This window comes from Heterocephalus glaber, unplaced genomic scaffold, assembly GCF_053883595.1.
Source record: "Heterocephalus glaber isolate CG9 unplaced genomic scaffold, H.glaber_assembly_v1.0 deba00000071, whole genome shotgun sequence".
NCBI classification, from domain to species: Eukaryota; Metazoa; Chordata; class Mammalia; order Rodentia; family Bathyergidae; genus Heterocephalus; species Heterocephalus glaber.
In genome coordinates this window covers 28,796,756-28,817,748 of record NW_028258137.1, presented here as the reverse complement: position 1 = coordinate 28,817,748, position 20,993 = coordinate 28,796,756, and the positions used below count along the sequence as shown (strand labels likewise).

Genomic DNA, 20,993 nt, shown 5'->3' with positions numbered 1-20,993 from the left:
TAATCTTGAAATACCCAACCCTGAATGCCACAGTCCTGAATATTGAAATCTTGAAAGCCAAAATCCTGAACATTGCAATTCCTATGAAGAAGGAGGGTATATAAAGAATAGAAAGCCAAATTCTGAAAAAAGGATCGAGTGTGTGATACGGCAACAATGAAAAATGTCAGTTTAAAAATGCATCATTTGTCTACATTGGCATTACTTCCAGCTGATGAAATTCCAAGAGCTTTTTAATAAATTAAAGCCATGTTTGCTGAAGAAGTCAGTGGTTACTGATTATTTTTAAAATAATGATGCACATGGTAGAATAAGAGAGTGTTTCTGCAGTAGTGCTGCCTGACATTCAGTCATCAGTGTTGTTTCTGCCAAACTTGTGGTCTGTACATGAGTGTGTACATAGTGGATTCATTTCTGTATACCTGAAACAGCATAGAAGCGTGGCACAGAGGATGAGAAGACAAACTAGGGAGTGCTCATGTTAGTGTGTATCAGACCACAGAAGAATTTCAAAAAGAGCACCATGCAGAAAATGAATGCAAATGAATTCTTTAAAGAGAGCTGTGCCCTAAAAGAAAAAGAGCAGCTACTGGTATCTGTCATGATGCAAGACTTCAGAATAAAATGATCAAGAAAATTGGCAGCTGTTACAGACTACCTCCATGTAATTCCCTGTAGCCTATGCCTATAACATACTTTCTCACATCTGGAGCTTTCTTTTTAGTTAGTTAGGTCTTTTTTTTTTTGCCCCTTACCCCCACTGTTTTAACTTGTCAGCATTATCTTTACTATGATACATATTTCATCTTCATATCTTTTTCAATAGGAGAGGTATAAATTATATAAGAACATTTTAGAGTTCTCATTTTCATATTTTGCAAATTTGACTTTACACCAATTGCCTTATTACAGTGTTGACTGTATGTAAGCATTGTACATATTAAAACATTAAAACTTCCTCTTTGTACATCTGCATTTGTGAAGTGTAAAATTGATCCTTTTTTTTTTTTTTTTTTAGTAATATGCACATATAAGGGGATGTGTTAGTTATCTCATTGTCAGAAAATGTTTGATGCACAAACATTTCAAAAATCCTTTGCAAATACACCATACTTTCCTCTGAGTCTAAAGCTGGAAACTGCTGATTATTTCATAAACTCATTTTACTGATGATGGACACTAAGACCTAAAGGTTGTAACTCACTTATATCTGATCTCATAAGTAGGTAAGGGTAGCATGAGAAGCTTGACTCTGGACCCAGTGCCTATTTTGCTGCCTGTTTTGTTTTATGTGACAGAGAATTCTGGCTGTTTTCCATGATTCATTCTCCTGTTCTGCCCCGTGTTTGAGCTGGGCACTCAGGCAACCAGAGACTACATTCTCCAGCCTCTCTGGCAGGTGAGCCTGACCATGTGACTGTGGCCAGTGAGACATAAGCAGAACTAACATGTGTAGTTTCCAGGACACATTCTACAAAGGAAGTTGCTGCCACTCTGAAGCCTATCTGCAGCCCCTCCCACCCTTGGTTTTTTGGTTGGGTTTGGAGAGGGGCTGTACTGGGGATCAAACCTAAGGCCTTGTGCATGCTAGGCAAGTGCTCTAACACTGTGCAACATTCCCAATCTCTTGTAGGTCATGATCAACTTTATCAGTAGGCTTAAGGTGTTCCTCATGGTATTTCAGATGACTACAGTTAACAACCTGGTTGTACACAATTACCAATCATGATAATATGCTTTTTTCTTTTTCTTTTGTTTTTTTGAGACAGTCTGTCTGTATAGTTCAGACTGGCCTTGAGCTCACTGTGATCCTCCTGCCTCAGCCTCCTGAGTGTTGGGATTATAGGCATGCACCACGAGGCCCAGGAATAATATGCTTCTTTTTTTTTTATTGTAATAAAATGCTTCTTGATCTATTTCTTTTCCTTATTTGTTTTTTGTTGGCACCGCAGATTGAACTCAGGACCTTGTACTTGCAAAGCAGGTGGTGACATCACCAAGCTAAATCCCCTGCCCCCTTGATCTCTTTCTTTATGCATATGGTTTTGCCTATTCATAATGGTTACATTCATGTGACATGATTGTCATTAGTATATGTTTATACTTGCAAAAATATGTTAACATTGCCTGTTTTATTGTGTAATATGGTCTATGAATAAGTCCTCTTTTAAAAATGCAGATAGGGCCGGGGATTTAGCTCAGTGGTTCCGCCACATGCCTCACAAGCGCAAGGTCCCAAGTTTGATCCCTGGTACCGGAAAAAAAAAAAAAAAAAATGAAAGATCTAAAAATGCAAATAGCTTGGTGTGGTGATGCACACCTGTAATCCCAGTACTGGGGAGGCTGAGGCAGGAAGATTGCCATGAGTTCAAGGCCAGGCTTCACAGTATGTTCACTAGGCTGAACTATACATAGTGAACTCACTAGTTCAGGCTGATCTAAATAGTGAGATCCTGTCTCCAAAAAAAAAAAAAAAAAAGCAAATAAATGTGTTTAAAACAATTAAAAAAATTTTTTTTCTAGAATTGTATTTTCAGAGTTTTTATTCTTCTGGGAGTTTAGACTTAAGGGGTTTTGTTCTGAGATTTCAACATTTGGGATTATGGGTGCATAATATTGTGTTTCTTGAGGTTATGGCCCACAGCCATTACTGAAGTGGAGAGAGTGAGGGGAACATGAAAACAAGAGGCTTTATTGTGATTTCTGCAAAAAGGCAAGGCAGCTTAAACATGTTTAGGATTGGCTCTTTTGAATAACTTCTAGAGAAGTTACTCAGGTGGAGCTGTGTCTAATTGTTTGTTACCTGGTTTGGGGATTGCTAGGACAGGAATAGTAGCAGAGAGTGTGAGAATCTAATAAAGGAGGTAGTGGGATATGGTCTCTGGATTGATTGGTTTGCATATGAAAGATGAAATTGCTGCGGAGTCCTTTGATATCTCTAGGAATTGGCTACTCTGGGAGGAGCAGTCCCTTTAAGTGTCACCAGGGCCCCACAGGAAAAGCATCAGATATGGAAAATAAAAAGGCATTATTAGTGTAGAAGGTGAGCAAACAGAAGATTACCTGAGGAAAACAGAAGGAATAAGTGAAGAAGACAGAGGTCTTTTAAAATAGATTTGACTAGGGCCAGAGATTTAGCTCAGTGGTTTTGCTGCCTGCTGTGCAAGCGCAAGGACCCGAGTTCGATCCCCGGTACCAAAAAAAAAGGATTTGACTTTGGAACTTTGTATTTGAAAACAAAATTAATAATTGAAAATTCCTCAAAATTGAAAATAAAACAAATGAATATAGGTGTGTATTCATTTGGTGACATAAACGCATGGAGAGGAATAGTACCAAGTAATATTTTAATCTGTTTTCAAAAATTGTACTGTTGGTAAAGGGTTGTTATTGCTATTCAGAAACAGTTATGTGTGTAGTATAGGATAAAGCATGTTAATAATTATTGTGAGACTTTTGGTGTGGGAAAAAGGAGATACATGTGCAGATAGAAAATCTATGAAGTTAACCTGAATCCTTGTGGGATTATTTTGTTTGTTTTACTAAGGATTGAACCCAGGGCCCTCATACTGAGCTACATCCCCAGCCCTTTTTATTATTATTTGGAGACAGAGTCTCACTCAGTTGCCTGGCTGGGCTGCAACTTGTGGTCCCCTGTGTCAGCCTCCCATGGTGCTGAAACCCTGTGTTCTTAATTTTGAATTGGATGTATCAATATAATTAATGATGTAATTTATCTTAAGAAAACTAAGAGAAGACAAAAAGCTCCATTTCTAGCTTTGGCTATTTATTGGAAAGGCCTAGAAACAAAGCAGCAGTCGTAGTGGCTCAGGTAATTGTCCCTAAAGTTCATTACTTACTAAAGGCAGCTGAAGCACTTTGGAGAGTTGGCCAATTCCAGGTTTGAGGCAGGAGTTCATCACATGAACATGAAACATCCTGTCATGTCACGTAGCAAAGAAGTAAGTTATTAAAGCCTATTTGAGTCATTTTACATGAACTCAGAAACCTTCAGGGGCTGGGGGTGTATGTAGCTCAGTGGTTGAGTGTGCATGAGGCCTTGGGTTTGGACACCAGCACTACATACCAGAAAGGAAAAACAAAAACAAAAATGACAGCACCTGTCTGGCAAGCGCAAGGTCCTGAGTTTGATCCGTGGAACCCCCCCTCCAAAAAAAACCCCAATCCCCCTCAGGACCAAATTGAAGGGGCTCCTGCTGGCCAGAGATGAGATTATTTGAACATTGATAACGATAGTACCTGAATTGAATTGAAACACATCAAATTATGAGTTCATAATGACACTGAAACACCCTCACCAGTCCCCTTTGGAGGATGCTAGAGAGCTAACTCATTCAGGGTAATCACATGGTTGATGAAAGGAGTTTCTCTGAATTGAAGTATTTGCAAATGGAGGTAGAATATCACCATTTTACAACTCCTAAGGAATTAGATTAAGTAATGGTCATCAGACGCTGTAACTATTGCAAATAGAGATAACCAGGCACACAACTCATGATGAAGTGTGAAGTAATCTAAGAAAATAGTAAAATCTGAATTTGATCAAACCTTCAGAACTACACTTGATCTTAGCCAAAAGGCCGAGAAGTGATAAACCTTCAGAACTTACATTGAATTTGCAGGAAATATAGAGCACAGAGGAACAAGTTCAGTGGTATCATGGGACTTTAATCAATAAAATCTGTTCCATAGGAGACTGCCTCTTTGCTACCCTGAGTGTAGTCTATGTATCAATAACACCAGCATCTTCTGCAGACTTCTTAGATATGGAGAACCTCAGGTTCCATCCCAGACATGTTGGATCGGAGCCTGCATTTTAACAAGTCTCCCAGTTCAATTCCCATGTCTGTTTAATAAGCTTGAGTAACAGTGCAGGACAAATAATCCAGAATCTTCAACAAAGAAATTATAAGGGGAAAAAATGAGTTGGAGGCGCAGTCTATAGATAAAGCTTGAGGAGGCATATCAATCATTCATAAGTAGGGACCTTATATGGATCTTAGAAACAAATTAAAAATTATGAAATAATTGGGCAATATTTTGTATCTTCAAAATAATCTGAGTGATGAGGAAAATATAGATGAAACAGGATTGGCTGTAACATGTGAATTATTGAAGCTGGGTGGTGGCTACAAGGGGGGTTCACTTTTTTTGTCTTAAATTATTGTCTATTTTTTCTTTAGCAGCTAAAAAAAGGAGGTCACAAGGATATATACAATCAAAAAGACATACAATAACAAGTATTGGCAAGGATGTGGAAAAATTGGGAACCCTTGTAGATTGCTGGTGGGAATATGAAATGGGAAATAGTCTGGCAGTTCCTTAGAAGATTAAACACAGTTGCCGTTTGACCCAGCAGTTGTACTCCTAGGTGTATACCCAAGAAAAATGAAACCATATCACACAAAAACTTATGCATAAATATTCATAGCATTTTTCATAATAGTAATAAACGGAAACAACCCAAATGTCCATCAACTTTGAGTGGACATATAAAATGACATATGTTTGTACGATAGAATGCTATTTGGGAATGAAAAAAAGAATGAAGTACTAAAACATGCTCCAACATGGATGAACCTTGAAACATTATGCTAAGGAAAAGATGCCAAACACTATATATTGTATTACTACCTTTATGTGCAGTGTCCAGAATAGGTAAATCTGTAGAAACAGAAAGAGATTAGTGACTGGGGCAGTGGCACTACTCATGGATAGGGGTTTCTTTTGAGGGTGATAAAAATATTCTAAAATTGATGTGATAGCTGTATGACTACGAATATGCTGACATCACTGAATTGTACACTTTAAATGGTGAATTGTAGGTATTGAATTAATATCTTGGTGAAGCTGTTAGGAAAGAGGGAAGATATTAAACTAATATCTGTGCTCCAAGGCTTCACTCCAAGAGTAATGAGAATCACTGGGAGGGAGGAAAGTTGCATGGGTGAGTCTAATGTGCAATCAAGAGTTGAGATCCATTGTATTAGAAGGGTGGCTATTAACAATTGTTAGGAGAAACAAAATTGCCCGTCTGACATAGTAGCTGGAATGGCATCATAGTTGACCTAAAAAAAGTCTACAGAGAAGAATCCTCTGGGTGAATATAATCTGTTGCTGTAGTATTTATTAGAATAGAATGAATATGGGAAATGTCTGTTAGTTCCAGATTGAAAATCTTTAAAAAATTTTTTTAAAAAATTGAAAATCTTGGGTTATACCTTGTAGGTATTACATATATTGCCAAATGCTCTAGCTTCTTCTAAGTTACTCAGAGTGACCACATGCTTAGCCAACGAGGTTTTGTGGTACTAAGTGGTAATCCAAAACAACAATCTAAAATACCCCTCTGTTTCTCTCACATTTCTTCCTGGAAGTATTCTAGATATTAGTGAGAATCTGTTGTTGTTATTGTTGTTTTAAAACTCATCCATTCTGTGTTGTCAGGATGAGCAGAAATAAAGGTGGCTCTATTTCCATTTCTCTTGAAAAACATTTACTGGTCAGGAGGCGGTTTTGTATATTGTTGGAGCAAGCAGAGATAGAGCTTAAAGATGTACTGGCATAGTATTCGACTTTTGAAGAGAAGCCATGGAGAACTTGGATTCTGGTTTGACTGCCCTTGAATAAATCATTGACGACCCAGAACTTTTAGTTTCCTCAGCCAATGACTGAAATATGGACTAGCATACTCCTAAAGCTTCTAAAATTTTGTGGTTCACTATATCTGTCTTTTCAGTCTATATGTCTATGTCTTTTCATCCTGTAAGTGTAGGATGGTAACTACTTTTGGGTTCTAGGGAAGCTAAGGGAAGAAGATTGCAAGTTTGAGACCAGCCTGAACAACTTAGCAAGACCCTGTCTCAAATAAGAGGGCTGGGGGTCTAGCTCAGCACTTGCCTAGCATGTTTGAGACCCTGGGTTCAATACTCAGAATCCCCCCTCCACACCCCTGTGCAAAAAAAAAAAAAAGTATGTTCTAGAACTAGATGACCTGTCTCTTCCACTTCCTGGTTCTCTAACTTTGTAAATTACTTAACCTCTTTGCACCTTAGTTCTCCCATCTATAAAATGAAGGTGAATAATTGCATCTACCTCATAGAATTCTTTAAAGTATCTGGAGCAGCCCGATCTTTGGTGCTGTTATTGTTTCACTGTAAATGAGGCTGTCCTAATTCAGGTGTGATCAGAACTCAGATTGCTCTTACTGCCAAATGCAGCATTGTGTCTGTTATACTGGGTAATAGATCTTTATGGGGAAGTATAAAATAGGCATATAAAATTGTCTGGACAGTAGGGAATTTTGAATAAAAAATACTCTAATTTTTTATGAAGCATATTAGATGTCCTACTCTTTTTGTGCTGGAACTGGGGATTGAACTGGGATCCTTGTGCTTGCGAGGCAGGCAGTGCAACCACTGAGCTAAATCCCCGGCCCTAGATGTCCTACTCTTGTATTTTTCCTCACTTTGTCTCCCTGCCCTATCCCCATGTAGGTCAGTTCTTCTTGGGTCTCGAGGACTTGACATATCCCACATCTCCCAGCGATTGGAGAGTCTGAGTGCGGCTACCACCTTTGAGCCTCTTGAGCCTGTGAAGGACACAGACATTCAGGTAAGGCTGCCCAGTACATTAGGAACCCTGAGCTTATAACCTAGGCTGAAGGCCCTGGCCTTTTGTTCACTAACTGATTTAGGAATTCTAATTTTCATTTTCTTCTCCAGATATTAAAAGAGTAGGAGACTCAGCTTTGGAGGTAGGGTGGGGAATACTGGGTTATTTTGACAGTGCTCTGTGTGGCTGAGATTAAGAAAGTGATTCCAGCCTGCCCTTTTAGATAATCTTAATTATGAGAACAGATTTCTCTTCCTTCCTTGGACTTAACCCAAGGCACAGAGACATTAGTTGTAAGTTTCTCTTGCTTTCTTTACTAGATAGCAAATAATTTTACTGTTCATCTTTCACATTTCTTTTCTACATCTTGCTTGTATTCATTGGCAAAAAGCTGGGGAAAATTTTGAGCACTATTTACTGAAACCTATTCAATGACTTCCAGGAAATATTTGGCTGCGTTAGTGGCACCAGGAAATGAAATAGTCTAATAGAGCACTCCAGTCGAATTTACCCAAACATGCCACCAACAGTTGATGGCTCTTTTAATCCAATCAGAAATTGATATAAAATTGTTAAGGAAAAACTTTGTGGTCCATTTAGTTTGGAGGAATTGGAACACTACACTGTATTTGCATTAGAGTGAAGGGACAGTGGAACAGTATTTTTATCATTGATTTACCTTTCTTTTTGAGATGGGCTCCTTGCTGTGTTGCCCAGGCTGATCTTGAACCCCTAAGCTGAAATGATCCTCCCACCTCAGGTTCCTGAGCAGTCAGGACTATAGGTGTATACCACTCCACCTGATTTGATTTACTTCTGAAATGAATAGGTCTCAGGTTCTGTGCTTGCAAATCCTAATAAAAATGGGTAGTGTTGTATTGATCTTTGGGCTCAGCTTGAGTTAATACTCTACTTACTACCCTTCCCGAGGACCATTTTAGTCCATCTAGTAACATTTCTGCTGAGTTTATTTAGAAACCTAATTTGCATGTAAATATTTATAATTTTTCCAGTTATTGATATGCTCCTGAATCGTATTTGCCTGTCAATTTATAGGTGCCTTCTCTTTTCTGTGTAATCTTTCTCTTTTTTTGCAGTACTGGGGATCAAATTCAGGACCTTGTGCTTGCAAGACAGGCGCAGTGCCACTGAACTAAATCTGTGGCCCCTTTCTGTGTAATCTTAAAATGCCATTTATACTTAAAATTTTTTTAGCCACCCCTCCCCCATTCAGTGCAACTGCTTCATGGTCTGTAAACAAGTGCTTGTAACAGAGATGAGATGGGGTGATTAGGACAGAGTTTAAATAAATTTAAAAATCAATAAATATATTTTGGGAGCAAACCTAATAGTATAAAAAGATATGGCACTGGCTGAAAGATTGTTTGTTTGATTGTTTTTAATGTTGAAAATTCCAAAGAAGTTGTTTATTTGAAAAACTTTTTAAAATTTGCTTTGGCATTTCTAGAATATTTATTTGGAACACTCAGCAACATTCAGTAATGTACTTTGTACATTTATACTTATATAGTGTTCCATTTTTTAACCTTGAAATAGTGACAGATTTATAAATACATTGAGTGGTAATGATCATGTCTTCTAACCTTCTGCTTAACTCATGAACACCCTCTTCAATACCCTCATTAGATGGTTTCCTAGCAATGCATGCTCATCACATCAAAGAGGATTTCTTAATTTTGAATGAGCATGGCTATGAGTTTTGGTCCTGTGTGGGAAATCTTTGAACTTTTGAGAGTTAAGATGTTTCCATTTCATACTTTTACCTCTCACTTAGATTTTCCAGAATAGCTTGAAAAGTGCAAAATGTTCAGTCCAAGGTAACTTTTTTTTTGGTACTAGGGATCAAACTCGGGTTCTTGTGCTTGCGAGGCAGGCAGCAGAACCACTGAGCTAAATCCCTGGCCCTAGGTAACTTTTGATTAGTTGGGAATTTATCATCTAGACCTGAAGTAGTTTTGAAATAAGTCCTCTGTTGACTTTGTCTTCTTGCCAGCAAAGATTTAAAGATGGGGAGGACATAACTTAGGTCTAACAGGCTGTGGATTTGGCCTGATCTAAGGGGACTCAAGTCTATCAGTAGGGATTAGAGGCTTTAAATCATTGACCTATGCTTAAACTTCATACACATCTGGTAGTATTATGTCCTTGTCTGACTTGTATAGTCAGTCAAGTGTAAATATCAGGCCAGTTCACACCTTTAGCATTAAGTGGTCTCCTTTTAATTCTTCTCATAATGTGTTGGTTATCCAAGAAGAGTAAAATTGGAAATTTTCAGTTACTTATTTTTTAGAAAAGTCAGATATACTATCTGATGGTCATTTTGCCCCCATTTATTTTAATAGCTTTATTGAGATAGAATTCACATACTGTATGGACTTGACTATATGAACTTTTGTTTTTCAACTAGTGCATTTTTTGGAAATGAGAATACACCCTAATCCCATGTGCCAAATATCAATCAGAGTAAAATTATTATCAGTTTATAAGATCCTTAAAGTAGTGTTCATAACAGAAGTGCTAATGCCTTTGGCAGATGCTGTCCATGACTTTCTACTGTTCATCATTTGCATTACTTATGAGCTTGAAAAGGTGTTTTCTGATGTATGAATTGACCTTTTCTTTTGGTAAATACTGACTGTATTTCTTTCGCTTTCTAATAGGACTTGAAATTAATATAGATTTTTGTTATTACTGTTGTTTGTCATAATCAGTGATTCTTTGTTTTTGTTTTGGGATAGGGTCTTGATATGTAGCTTAGGCTGTCCTTTAAGTTATGTAGTGCAGACTGGCCTTGCACATGTGATCTTCCTGCCTCCGTTTCCCGAGTGCTGAGATTACAGGTGTGCACCACCATGCCCAGCTAATGACGTTGGCATGCATTGAGAATGCATTTTTTAAAAAATTGCTGTGGTCACCAACAGTATATTTTTTTAAATCCACTTAAATATACATGTGGATGATAGTACTATAATTTTTAAATGTTTATTGAGTTTATTTTTTAGAAATGATGGTGACAAAGTCCTACAAATTTATATAATAGAGGTAAGAAGCCATGATGTAATACCATACTGCTGAAAAGACTATACTAATCTTTTCCAAGTGATTTTATACTTGGGTACAAGTCTTTTTAAAGAGATCTACTTGCTCACTTTTGTCTTTGGAGAAACAATATTGAGGGTAGGTTGCACATCTTTACTAAGCTCTGAACAGACCTAATGTACCATGGATGAAATGTATTATATAATGTGAAAGTATAAATTTACATAGTTCAGTTATGTTCTGGGCTTTTTCACTAGATTGCATGTATATTTCAAGAAGGCTGAGCAGAAATAGCCTGAACCAGCCATAAAAATTGGAGCGGCAGTTTCCCAGCAGTAAGCTATAATATTTCCAAATGGCATTAGACCAAAGCAATAATATTATTGCTAAGCCTACTATATTAAATTCCTACCCATGCAGAAACAAATTACCACAAACTTGGTGGCCTAAAACAACGGAAATTTATTCTGTCACAATTTCTGAGTTCAGAAATTTGAAAGGAAGGTATTGGCAGCACTACATTTCCTCTACCGGCTCTAGCGGAAAATCTTCCATCTTTCAGCTTTTGGTGGCTTTAGGCTTTCTTTGGCTTGTGGTAGCATAATTCTAGCCTCATTCTTTGTCTTCACAGTTTCTTCCTTATGCCACATCTCCCTTTCAGTCATTGGATTTAGGGCCCATCCTAAGTCCAGGGTGATTTCATCTTGAGATCTTAACTTAGTTACTTTTGCAAAGATTCTATTTCCAAATAATATCATATGTATAAGTATAGGAGTTGGGATTTGGTCATATCTTCTAGGGCAAAACATTCAACACACTACCCTTAGAAGTACAAGAAATTTCATAACTATGACTGTAAATGATAAAACTTCTTCAAGTCTGTCTCCATTTCAGTTATATAAGTACGGAGTAGCGGGATAAGACATCCATTGCTAGTTGTTCTTGTGACTGCATACCCCAACCAAGCCTCTGATCTTAGTATTCTCTGTTGGATACTTGAAAAATGGGCCTGATTACTTACATCTGATTCCAGAGTTCAGTACTAGTTACTGTTTCAGAACAGGTTAACAAACACTGTATGTGTTTGAAGTAGATTTATTTATTTTGGAGATGGAGTCTTGCTATGGTATCCAGACTGGAATCAGCTGATTCTCCTGCCTCAGACTCCTGAGTAACAGAGACTACAGGCACACGTTACCATGCCCTATTCCTATTAGGGAAATTTCTCTAGAGACATTTCAACAGAAATAGTCTGCTTTTATAAGGTATTAAATGTATCATTTTTAGGGTAAGTATTTGCTTGTCACCTTCCTGTAGCTTGAAGCAGCCCCTGTGGAAGTTCCACATCCTAATTTCAGTCCAAGACTCTGTGGCTTTCATTAGATGTCACCTCTTAACATACTCTTCTCAAATCTCCTTACCATGGCCTCCACATATAATAGATCTTTACTGCCTAGGAAAAGGGAACTTTCTGAATACTCCCTTACAAAGTTGAAAGAATTCTAGATTATGGTGTTGGATTTGACTTAGTAGTAGCCAGTTCTAATCTTAGATAAGTGAAAATGCAGCCCCTTCTACCAAAAACAAAAAAACAAAAAATCTAATTTTGAAGATCTTAATAATCTTCCTAAGTATGTGAATGGAAATCTGTCTTATATGGATAAAGAGGAAAAGAAGTCTTACACAGGGATAAAATCACTATAAGAAAAGCAGTCAAGAAAACTGATCTATCACATGTAAGATTAATGGTACAATGGTAATTAACTTGTTAAAAACTTGTTTTGCTTACTGTACTGTATTAGTAATAAAATATTCATTATTTCTTTTATTTTTCTGTCCTTGGAAATGTGGAGTATGTTCAAATCATGTTTAGTTTATATTTTAAACAGTGAAGACTAAATGGTTTTGGTAAGTATAAAAATCAGTCATTTTATAACTTCCTATAACTTAAATTCTTATCACTTAAATCTCGCTATATAGTTCAGTCTGGCCTTGAACTCATTGTAGCTCAGGCTGCCCTCAAACTTGCCGTGATCCTCCTGCTCAGCCTCCCAAGTGCTAGGATTTACAGGCTTGTGTGACGGCTCAGCTTTCCTATTTTAAGAATTGAGGTATGTGTTGCTGCCTAAATTCTCCCATATATAACAGCAAAGAGGAAAAGTAGTTGTGTTGTTCACTAATTGTGTGTTTGTAGTATTGGCAAGTTGGTTTTATTTATTTATCTATTTATTTATTTTTATTTGAGACAGGGACTTGCTTTGTAGTGCAGGCTGATATTGAATTCAGTATGTGGCCCAGGCTGGCCTCGAACTCATGGCAATCCTCCTATCTCAGCTTCCCTATTGCTGAGATTACAGGCACTCATCACTACACCCAGCCCGGAAAGTTATTTGAGAATAGGTTGCAGAAATCCTATGGCAGTTTGTTGGAAAGAGGGTCAGATTTGTATAGAATGATTAGTATACGAATAGTATCTCTTCAGGAATATTACTAGATAGATATTAACACTGAGGAAAAAGTGTAATAAACTTTCCCTAGTTTAAATCAGTTGAGGGAAAGTGGAGTCTGAATGGGTAAGCAGTATCTGAATTCAAGGACTACTTTAAAATAAATGCATTTGTCATTTTATCTGTTTCTAGAAACTGAAACTGCTAAGCATGTGTACCAGAGTTCTTACCAGAGCTACTGTAGTCATCAAAGGAAGAGATACAGTTCATTCATAAGATTTGCATCTATTTGCATACTGAGAATTTTTATAATTTTGAGAAATATTATAAGAAATATTGTCTTTTTCCTGCACTTAATATGTTTGAGCAGGATTCTTTGAACAAAATGGTGATCCAGCTGGGAACTTAGCTCAGTGGTGCCACCGCCTGCCTTGCAAGCGCAAGGTCCCAAGTTCCATCCCCGGTACAGAAAAAAAAAAAAAAAAAAGGTGATCCAGCCTAAATTAGATGATTATAAATTTTGTCTTGATAGACTGTGGACTGAAGGAATAAGATTTTGCTGCATTTTTTTCACATAATATAAAAATATAAAGGAGTATTCCATGTAACTTGTGATGCTTTTAGTTAAGCATTTGTGTTTATCTCCTTTCTTATATTCCTTGTGGCCCTAAGAGAGTCAGCAAGAAGTTCACAATAACCTTTCTTTTGAGTTTGTAGAGGACTTTACTGGATGTTTGAATCTTGTGCCCCCTCAGCTTATAGCAACTGTTTCTCCTGGACTTAACACAACCTGTAGTTAATGGGGTTTAACTCACTAGCAAATGAATATGATTATCACTGGATCCACAGTCCTTTCCTGGAACACCAGGTACCTTTTAGACCAAGATTCAGGTGTAGTGGCTGAAGTGCATGTTGAAAAGATACACTTCTCTGTCCAGGTCTTAGAGACAGGAGTTGTGCCACACTTTTTTTGTTCTCAGTGTGAACACAATGGTGTCTACACTACCCCTGCTTAATATTTATTATTATTTTCTATTCCTTGTCATTGAATCTTAACCCAGTGTAAATCTCAGAGCTGGTAAAAAGAAAAGAGAAGAAAAGGAAGGAAGGAAGGAAGGAAGGAAAAGAGAAAGAAAGAAAGAAAGAAAGAAAGAAAGAAAGAAAGAAAGAAAGAAAGGTCTTCTTAGAGAGGCTAATGTGCCATCCTGTTTTGTAGCCTCATGCTGATTACTGTGGTAAGAATGGAAATAATTTAGTTTTTCTGCTTGTTTATGATAAGAGAAAAGGTAGGCATTGTGGTCTGGTGGCACATTGAAATTCTATGAATGGAATTAAAAATGGTAACTTCGGAATAAAAGTGGGTTTGTAGACAATGTGGAAAACTGCTTTTATATGAGCAAGGGATATAAGATTTCAGTCCTTTTATTTATCCATTTACACTTACTTGAATGCAAGGCTTTCAGAACAAGCAAGTAAATGGATGCTGAATGCATTCTGTCTGAGCAAGCAGAAAATGACAGGCTTTTTTGTCTTCTCAGAGGTTTCTTATATCTTGAAGTGAATGAGAGAATATCAATTACCAACTTAAGAAAGAAGTTAGAATCGTTCTGTAAGAGTATTTTGGAACAAGCCCATAGCTAAAATATTTATCTAACATTTTAATAGAGCTCTTCAGATACTGGCCAGGCTCTGCTGCCTTTGAACTGGAGTTGAGTCATCCCCTCCCTCCTTTGCTAACTTTCTCTTAATCTGCCAATATCTATTGATGCCCCAGCACTCTGGAGATGAGGAAAATATATTGTCATCTTTAGTCTGGCATCTTTAAATTGCTTAGTTTCAGGAACCAGAAATAGACATGTTTTTATCTGCTGAACTATTTGATATTGGAGTAGATTTGATTTAAATGGTGGTCAAAGTCTTGTCAAATATTGAATGCATTACTGTAGACCAGCCTTTCATTCTCAGATGGCAGCTCTTGACCTGGTATGCCACTTTGATCTGCTTGCCACAGCGCTTTGTGATCTCTTAATTCCGTTTTGGAATGTTCAGTCCAGAGCTTTTCAGGCCTGCAGCCTAATGTAGCTCCTTTGATTGATGGTAGTTGCAAAGTGTAGCTCCCTAGTTACAGAACTTTGGGTCCTGGGTGGTGAGTGTTTCCACCACGAATACATGTTCTGTGAAGAAACAGAGAGGGGCTCTCATAGGGGAGGCTTGGTTTCAGTCACTTTTGTTTGTTGTTTGTTGAGAACCAAGAAAAGATGCTGGGAGGTAGGAGGGCAGCATTCTCTAATGACTAGACCTAAACTAAGAACCAATGCAAGCTAGGCACCATAATGCATTCCTCTAATCCCAGCTACTCTGAAGGCTGAGGTAGGAGAATCACAAGTTTAAGGCCAGTTTAAGCAACTTAGCAAAACTATGTCTCAAAATGAAATTAAAAAGGGCTAGAGTAGCTCAGTGGTAGACCGGTTGCCCTGGATTTGATACCCATTTTTGGGGGTGGGGTGCATATTACTTTCTTTTAAAGGATTTTTTTTTCCTGTTTCATAAATCCTTAGCCTGTATCTCCACCTCAGATATGGAGAGGTTGAATGAATTCCCTAAATCCAGGTTGCTGGTAGCTGTGCTGGGGCTGAAGCCCTTGGTTCTGATAGTCACTGGCTTGCAGTGATCACACGGTCAGCAGCAGTGCACGTGCCACTTTATTTATCATGGAAGAAGAAAGGCCAGGTCCTGCTTCTCACTGAGGAGTGGCTGTGAGGCCGAGATGCAGTCAGCAGAATCCTGCCTGTGCTTTGCATAAATCTGCAGCACTGGAAGCGCTGCAGCAAAGTCTGCTGATCAGGGCTGGGCATGACACAGTGGTCAAGAAATGTCTCAGAAAGAACCCTTGTCTTATAAAACATATTTACAATTAGGACTGGGCTATTTAATTTATAAAGCAAAGGGGTGGATCAAGTCAGCAGAATATAAGTGAGAGTGTGGATTTGATGGCTGATTTTTACTATTATGGCCTAATTGTGTTTATTTCTTTGAATAGCATAGGCAAAAGATTATAGACAAGATTTTCCTCCACTCTTCTCTTTTTTTTTTTCAATTGTTTTAAAATGCTGTTGCTGTCTTAGGGACAAGTAGAAACAGCCATAGAAGATTATGATGTACTCAATTTTGAAATACACTGGTGTGATAATCTTTGGGAATATCCTCCCCTGTTAGGGTCTCTCTTATTCACGAAGCACATCAGTCTGTCTCAGCAGGATTAGTCTCTAAATGAGCAGGGCCCCCTGGATCCTTGAAGGTTTATTGACATTTACAGTAATAGTTGGTCCTAGGATGAGATCCAAAGCTACCTCACATATCTTTGTGTTGAAGAAAGTGGTGGTGGGTATTAGTCGTTCAGAAGGTATTTTTACTGAATCAGTACTTCTCAAACCAGTCCCACCCCCAAATTTGTCTTAGACTGAGAGATTCTTTTATAAAAATACAATAAAAATGAATTACTAGAAAAAATGAAATAAAAAGTATGCAGAATACAAGCTTTGATTTTTAAAATTAGACTCAATAGAGAAAATTACTTTTACAGGTTGCTATAAAAGTTTCTAACTGCTTATTTTCAGCTTTTGTACTTATCTGTGGCAGACTGGGAATAAACTATTTGCAGAATGGAACTCTTTTGACTATACTTTGGAGTTGTGTGAGTTTAGGTGTGCCTGCCTCCTTCCTACCTTCTTCCCCCACTTCCCTGTGCATGGAAACGTGGTTTAATGAGAATTTTAAAATACTGTCTTCCATTTTAGCCCAGGTGTCATCAGGGAGGCAAGACTGAGGTTTATTGAACATTAATTATATCTAGCTGCTATACTGTGCTCTTTCTAGACTTCTGCTAATCTTCCCAACAGCCATCACAGGCAGGTGCTGCTAATTCCGTTTCACAGATGAGGAACCTAAGGCCTGTAGAAGCTAGGTATGCCAGACTTTTGTGCCGATCTGTTTGTTTGAATTCAGTACTGTCCTCTTAGCCTCCTTGGTTTTGAATTCCATTTAGACTAAGACCAATTTAATAAAGGAGTGAATTTTCAGATTGTATTTGAAGAAGGAAGACTAGTGGAAATATAAAATAGACATATAGTTGATTGCACATTAAGCGAAATAGAGTGGAAAGCCCACAATGCCAGAGAAAGATGAACATTTTTTAAATGGATATGGTAGGCATTGCTCTTATTTACATGAGCTTAATAGTAAAATAATGTTGATTGAGAGGAAGTAGGAGCATACTTTCTAAACCCTGGTACAAACTTCCTGCTGGGTTTGGGAGGAGGTGAGTTTTGAGAGAAGGCCAAATCTGCTTCATTCGTTTATCTCCAGGTGCTTGCTTTTTTGCCGTAGTTTTCTGCTTGCTGAGCTGTCAGTTTAATTTACTGTCTAAAGCTCAGCCTATTATTTCTCAGGTTTGCTGCCCTACAGGTACAGTGTAAAGGATTTCTCTGAAATCCTGGAGCAGCTTTTAGTTTCAAAATGCCAAGGCTTTGTGGTTGTGAAAATAGGTTGTGTTCGACTTCTTGCTTGATCTTCTTTGTTTTGTGAAAAAGCTGAGCTTGGGTTAGAAGGATGATGTTAGAAGTAATTTAAAGGGCACATCAAATTTTTAGTATAATACTGAACTATTGATTGTTGACTTATTTGTGGGTTTAATGTAGACCCATTTCCTTACTTAGTGTCTAACTGGCCATTAAGCTCTGGCAGTGTGCCGGAATGTTGAAATCTTAATCGTATAATACGATTTGGCTGTCTAAGGGTATTATGTGCCTGTCTAAGGGTATTATGTATTATAATAAGGGTATTATATTGGTTTTTAAAGATAACAGACAGATCTCAACTTTGTGTACTCTAGAATACAGAAAATAATTTATACCAAAATTATTCACTTCTAGGAGGTAGCATAAAAGTGAGGGATTGACATTCAACAGAACATTTAACACTTCATACAAATTGTTACTCTGTGGACTAATTGGTTCTTATAAATAGTAAACTAACCGAACAAATCAAGAAGACTAATCAGGGAACTGAAAGGGGTGGCATTGAGTGTGCGAGAGCAGGTCACAATTAAGCACTCCATATAAGTGACCATCAGCATTCACCTGGTACCACACTCCTGGCACAAGAATTGAAATTGGAATCTGGCTTGGGTTGGTGCCATGTTCTGCTTATGGAGGGAGCTGGGCAGAGGCTGTAGTGGTTGGAGGAAGCGTAGTCACTGGTTGCAAAGAAGTTCTATCCTTTTCTTTTATAACTTGGGCACCTCTTCACTGGATTAGAGGGCGTGCCCTTTCCTCTTTGAGTTATGACTGAGGGAGAGATGACTTGACATCATTAAATCTGGGATTTTGAAGAATTAAAAGAGGACTGTTTGGAAATTCAGTTTTCCCCTTTAACTACAAAGTAAAGACACGTTTAATTTTAAAAACTTGGAAATTGGCTTCAATATGCACTTTTTTTTTTTTTTTAAAGGGGACAGGGTCTCACTATGTAGTTTGGGCTGGCCTTGAACTCACTATGTAGCCCAGGGTGTCCTTGAATTCAGTGCTGGGATTATATGCATCTCTTTTCACCAGTGTTCTAGTTGGTTTGTTTGAAACAAACCAGCCTGCAAAGCAGTTTATCCTTGAAGTGTTTGCATCAATAAGGATTTTTAACCCCCTTCTTTTTTATCTGTTTCATTTAGGGACAGAGTCAATAAACTATATGTTTAAAAACTTATGATAGAATTTATCAATTATAATTATTTTCACTGTGGAGGTAGTGAATCTGATATTGAGGCTGTAGCTTAAAATACATTGCCTAAAAAGCAGTCAGACTCAGAGGAGAATGAAAAAGAGAGAGAGACAGAGGGAAGGGGTATGGGGATTAATAATCCCATCTTGGTTAATCATCATTATCCTCTCTGATTGCCATGAGCGGATGTGCTATTGCTTCTGCAAATGTTAATAATTCATGGATGGACTATGCCAAAAGGAGGCCTTAAATCTGGTCTCTCAGCAGATTAAATATACCGTCTGCCATCAGTAAGAGCCAGGAGAAATGAAAGATGGACTTGTTGTTTTTATTCATTACCCTGATTTCCTCTGCCTTTCTCTCCAGCTTCATTCATTCTCATTTTGGTTACCTTAGTATTTCCCTCTCTCTATCTAGTTTCTCCCCTTTGCCCCCCATTAAATGAGTGCTGAGAATCCTAGGTTTACTGTCAATAACATTAGATTTTACTTTTCCTTAGCTACTAGTAACAACAGATGCCATGAGAGAAAGCAGAGAGGCAGAATAAAGTATTTCCTTGGAAATGTCTAAATCAGTCTGCATATTTGAAAAATGTATTAAAATGTGCAGCCTGTGTTTTAGAAAGTGTTTGAAATGGCTTCTTTTTGCTTTGAAGAACATTCCTGCTGTATAGGCAGCTGAAGATGTAAGAGGTGTTCTTACTTTATAGAGGTCTGGGGGTATTTTCCCATTTTATTGCTGAGGACACTGAGACATAAGGCAAAGTGCGGAGTTGCCTAGAACCCATTTGTTCTGACTCCAACTTCAGTATACTTTCCACAAGACTTAATTATCTCTTGATTTTAGAAATTATATGTAGGTATCATTATGGGATGCATCACCAGAATTCTAATAATATATGGGTAGCTTCATAGAAACACTACTGATTAAATTTTAAATGATAATTTTCCCAGAAGCACTAATAGTTTGAAGAGGCTGATGGTCTGTAGTTATGTAGATATTTCTAAAATTTCTGCCTGAGAACCTTTAACAGCTTGTAGGTTAATCAGTTCTGTTGAGCACTTTTCCTGTATATGATGCCTTAAGTACACTAAATGGATATAGTTTAGTCCAGTGGTGGTGAACCTATGGGACACGTGCCCACAGCAGGCTGTTAGTATCAGTGAAAGCTCTAAAAGGTTCACTATCACTTATATGGTCTCTACCCACAAGACATTTTCATTGTTTTAGGTTTGCTGTTGGGCTTTGGCTACTTGAAATACCCCAGTGTTGACTTAGGATGTGAGGTAGTAAAATAGCAGAACTGGAAGCGTTTTAGTCTCCTCAGTAGATTACTGGAGGACTTAGTGTTAAGAAGCACGTTAATAAAAGGTACCTTTGTTTTTAAAATCATTTCCACTGTGCCCCTGCAGGAAGGCTGGTAAAGAGAACAGTGCAGGAAAAGCAGATTTTTTAATCAGCCTGTTTAAAAAAAAGTTTTAGAATTGCAGATTCCTGTGTTCCTGTTTAAGAGATGACAAGGGCACAATACAAGGAGGAAAACCTGACACATTATTTATTGGGTGGTGTGAGCTTATGGGGCCTAGAAAAGGCTGTGCCTCCCCTGATGTGGTGGTTTGTCCTTCCTGAACTGTTAGATTAGCAAAGGGAAGGGACCCCCTCCCTTTTCCCATCCCTTCATATGGGACTAGCATCCCATAACTCATCACTGTGTTCTGTTCCAGATTCATTTTGTTGTTATGTCTCATAATTTTTACTTTGGCTATTTTTATTTTATAGGTTTTTTTTTACATCCTTGAATATAATTTTATTAAATCTTGGTAGCAGATGTTATTTATTACTTTGAGAAATACAATATTTAATTTTATAGTAGAGATTAGTAAGAAAATAAGAACCTGTCTACAAGTTTTTTTCTTTAAAAATTTCAGAAACCTATATTTTGTATGTGTTAATACATGTAAAATTCTGCCCCCTAAAATGAAATAAATAGTTCCTTTACTCTTGTTTAAATTGTTGAGGCTTCGGTAATTTTACTGATCTTGTTTTTTTATGGAGGAGTCTTTATATTTAACCAATATC

The 20,993-nt window shown here is 37.6% G+C and overlaps 1 protein-coding gene and 1 pseudogene across 4 annotated transcripts in view; one reads left to right on the top strand and one right to left on the bottom strand.

Moving 5' to 3' along the window:
- Nucleotides 1-20,993, top strand: part of Nup93 (nucleoporin 93) — a 138,161-nt gene that overhangs the window by 45,742 nt on the left and 71,426 nt on the right. For all 4 annotated transcript variants that reach the window (XM_021257019.2, XM_004843201.4, XM_087184373.1 and 1 more), the window contains one exon: nucleotides 7,518-7,635. In XM_021257019.2, the coding sequence (XP_021112678.1) occupies nucleotides 7,518-7,635 (118 nt within the window). The remainder of the gene's footprint in view (nucleotides 1-7,517; nucleotides 7,636-20,993) is intronic.
- LOC147830665 (U2 spliceosomal RNA) lies at nucleotides 4,457-4,613 on the bottom strand (annotated as a pseudogene).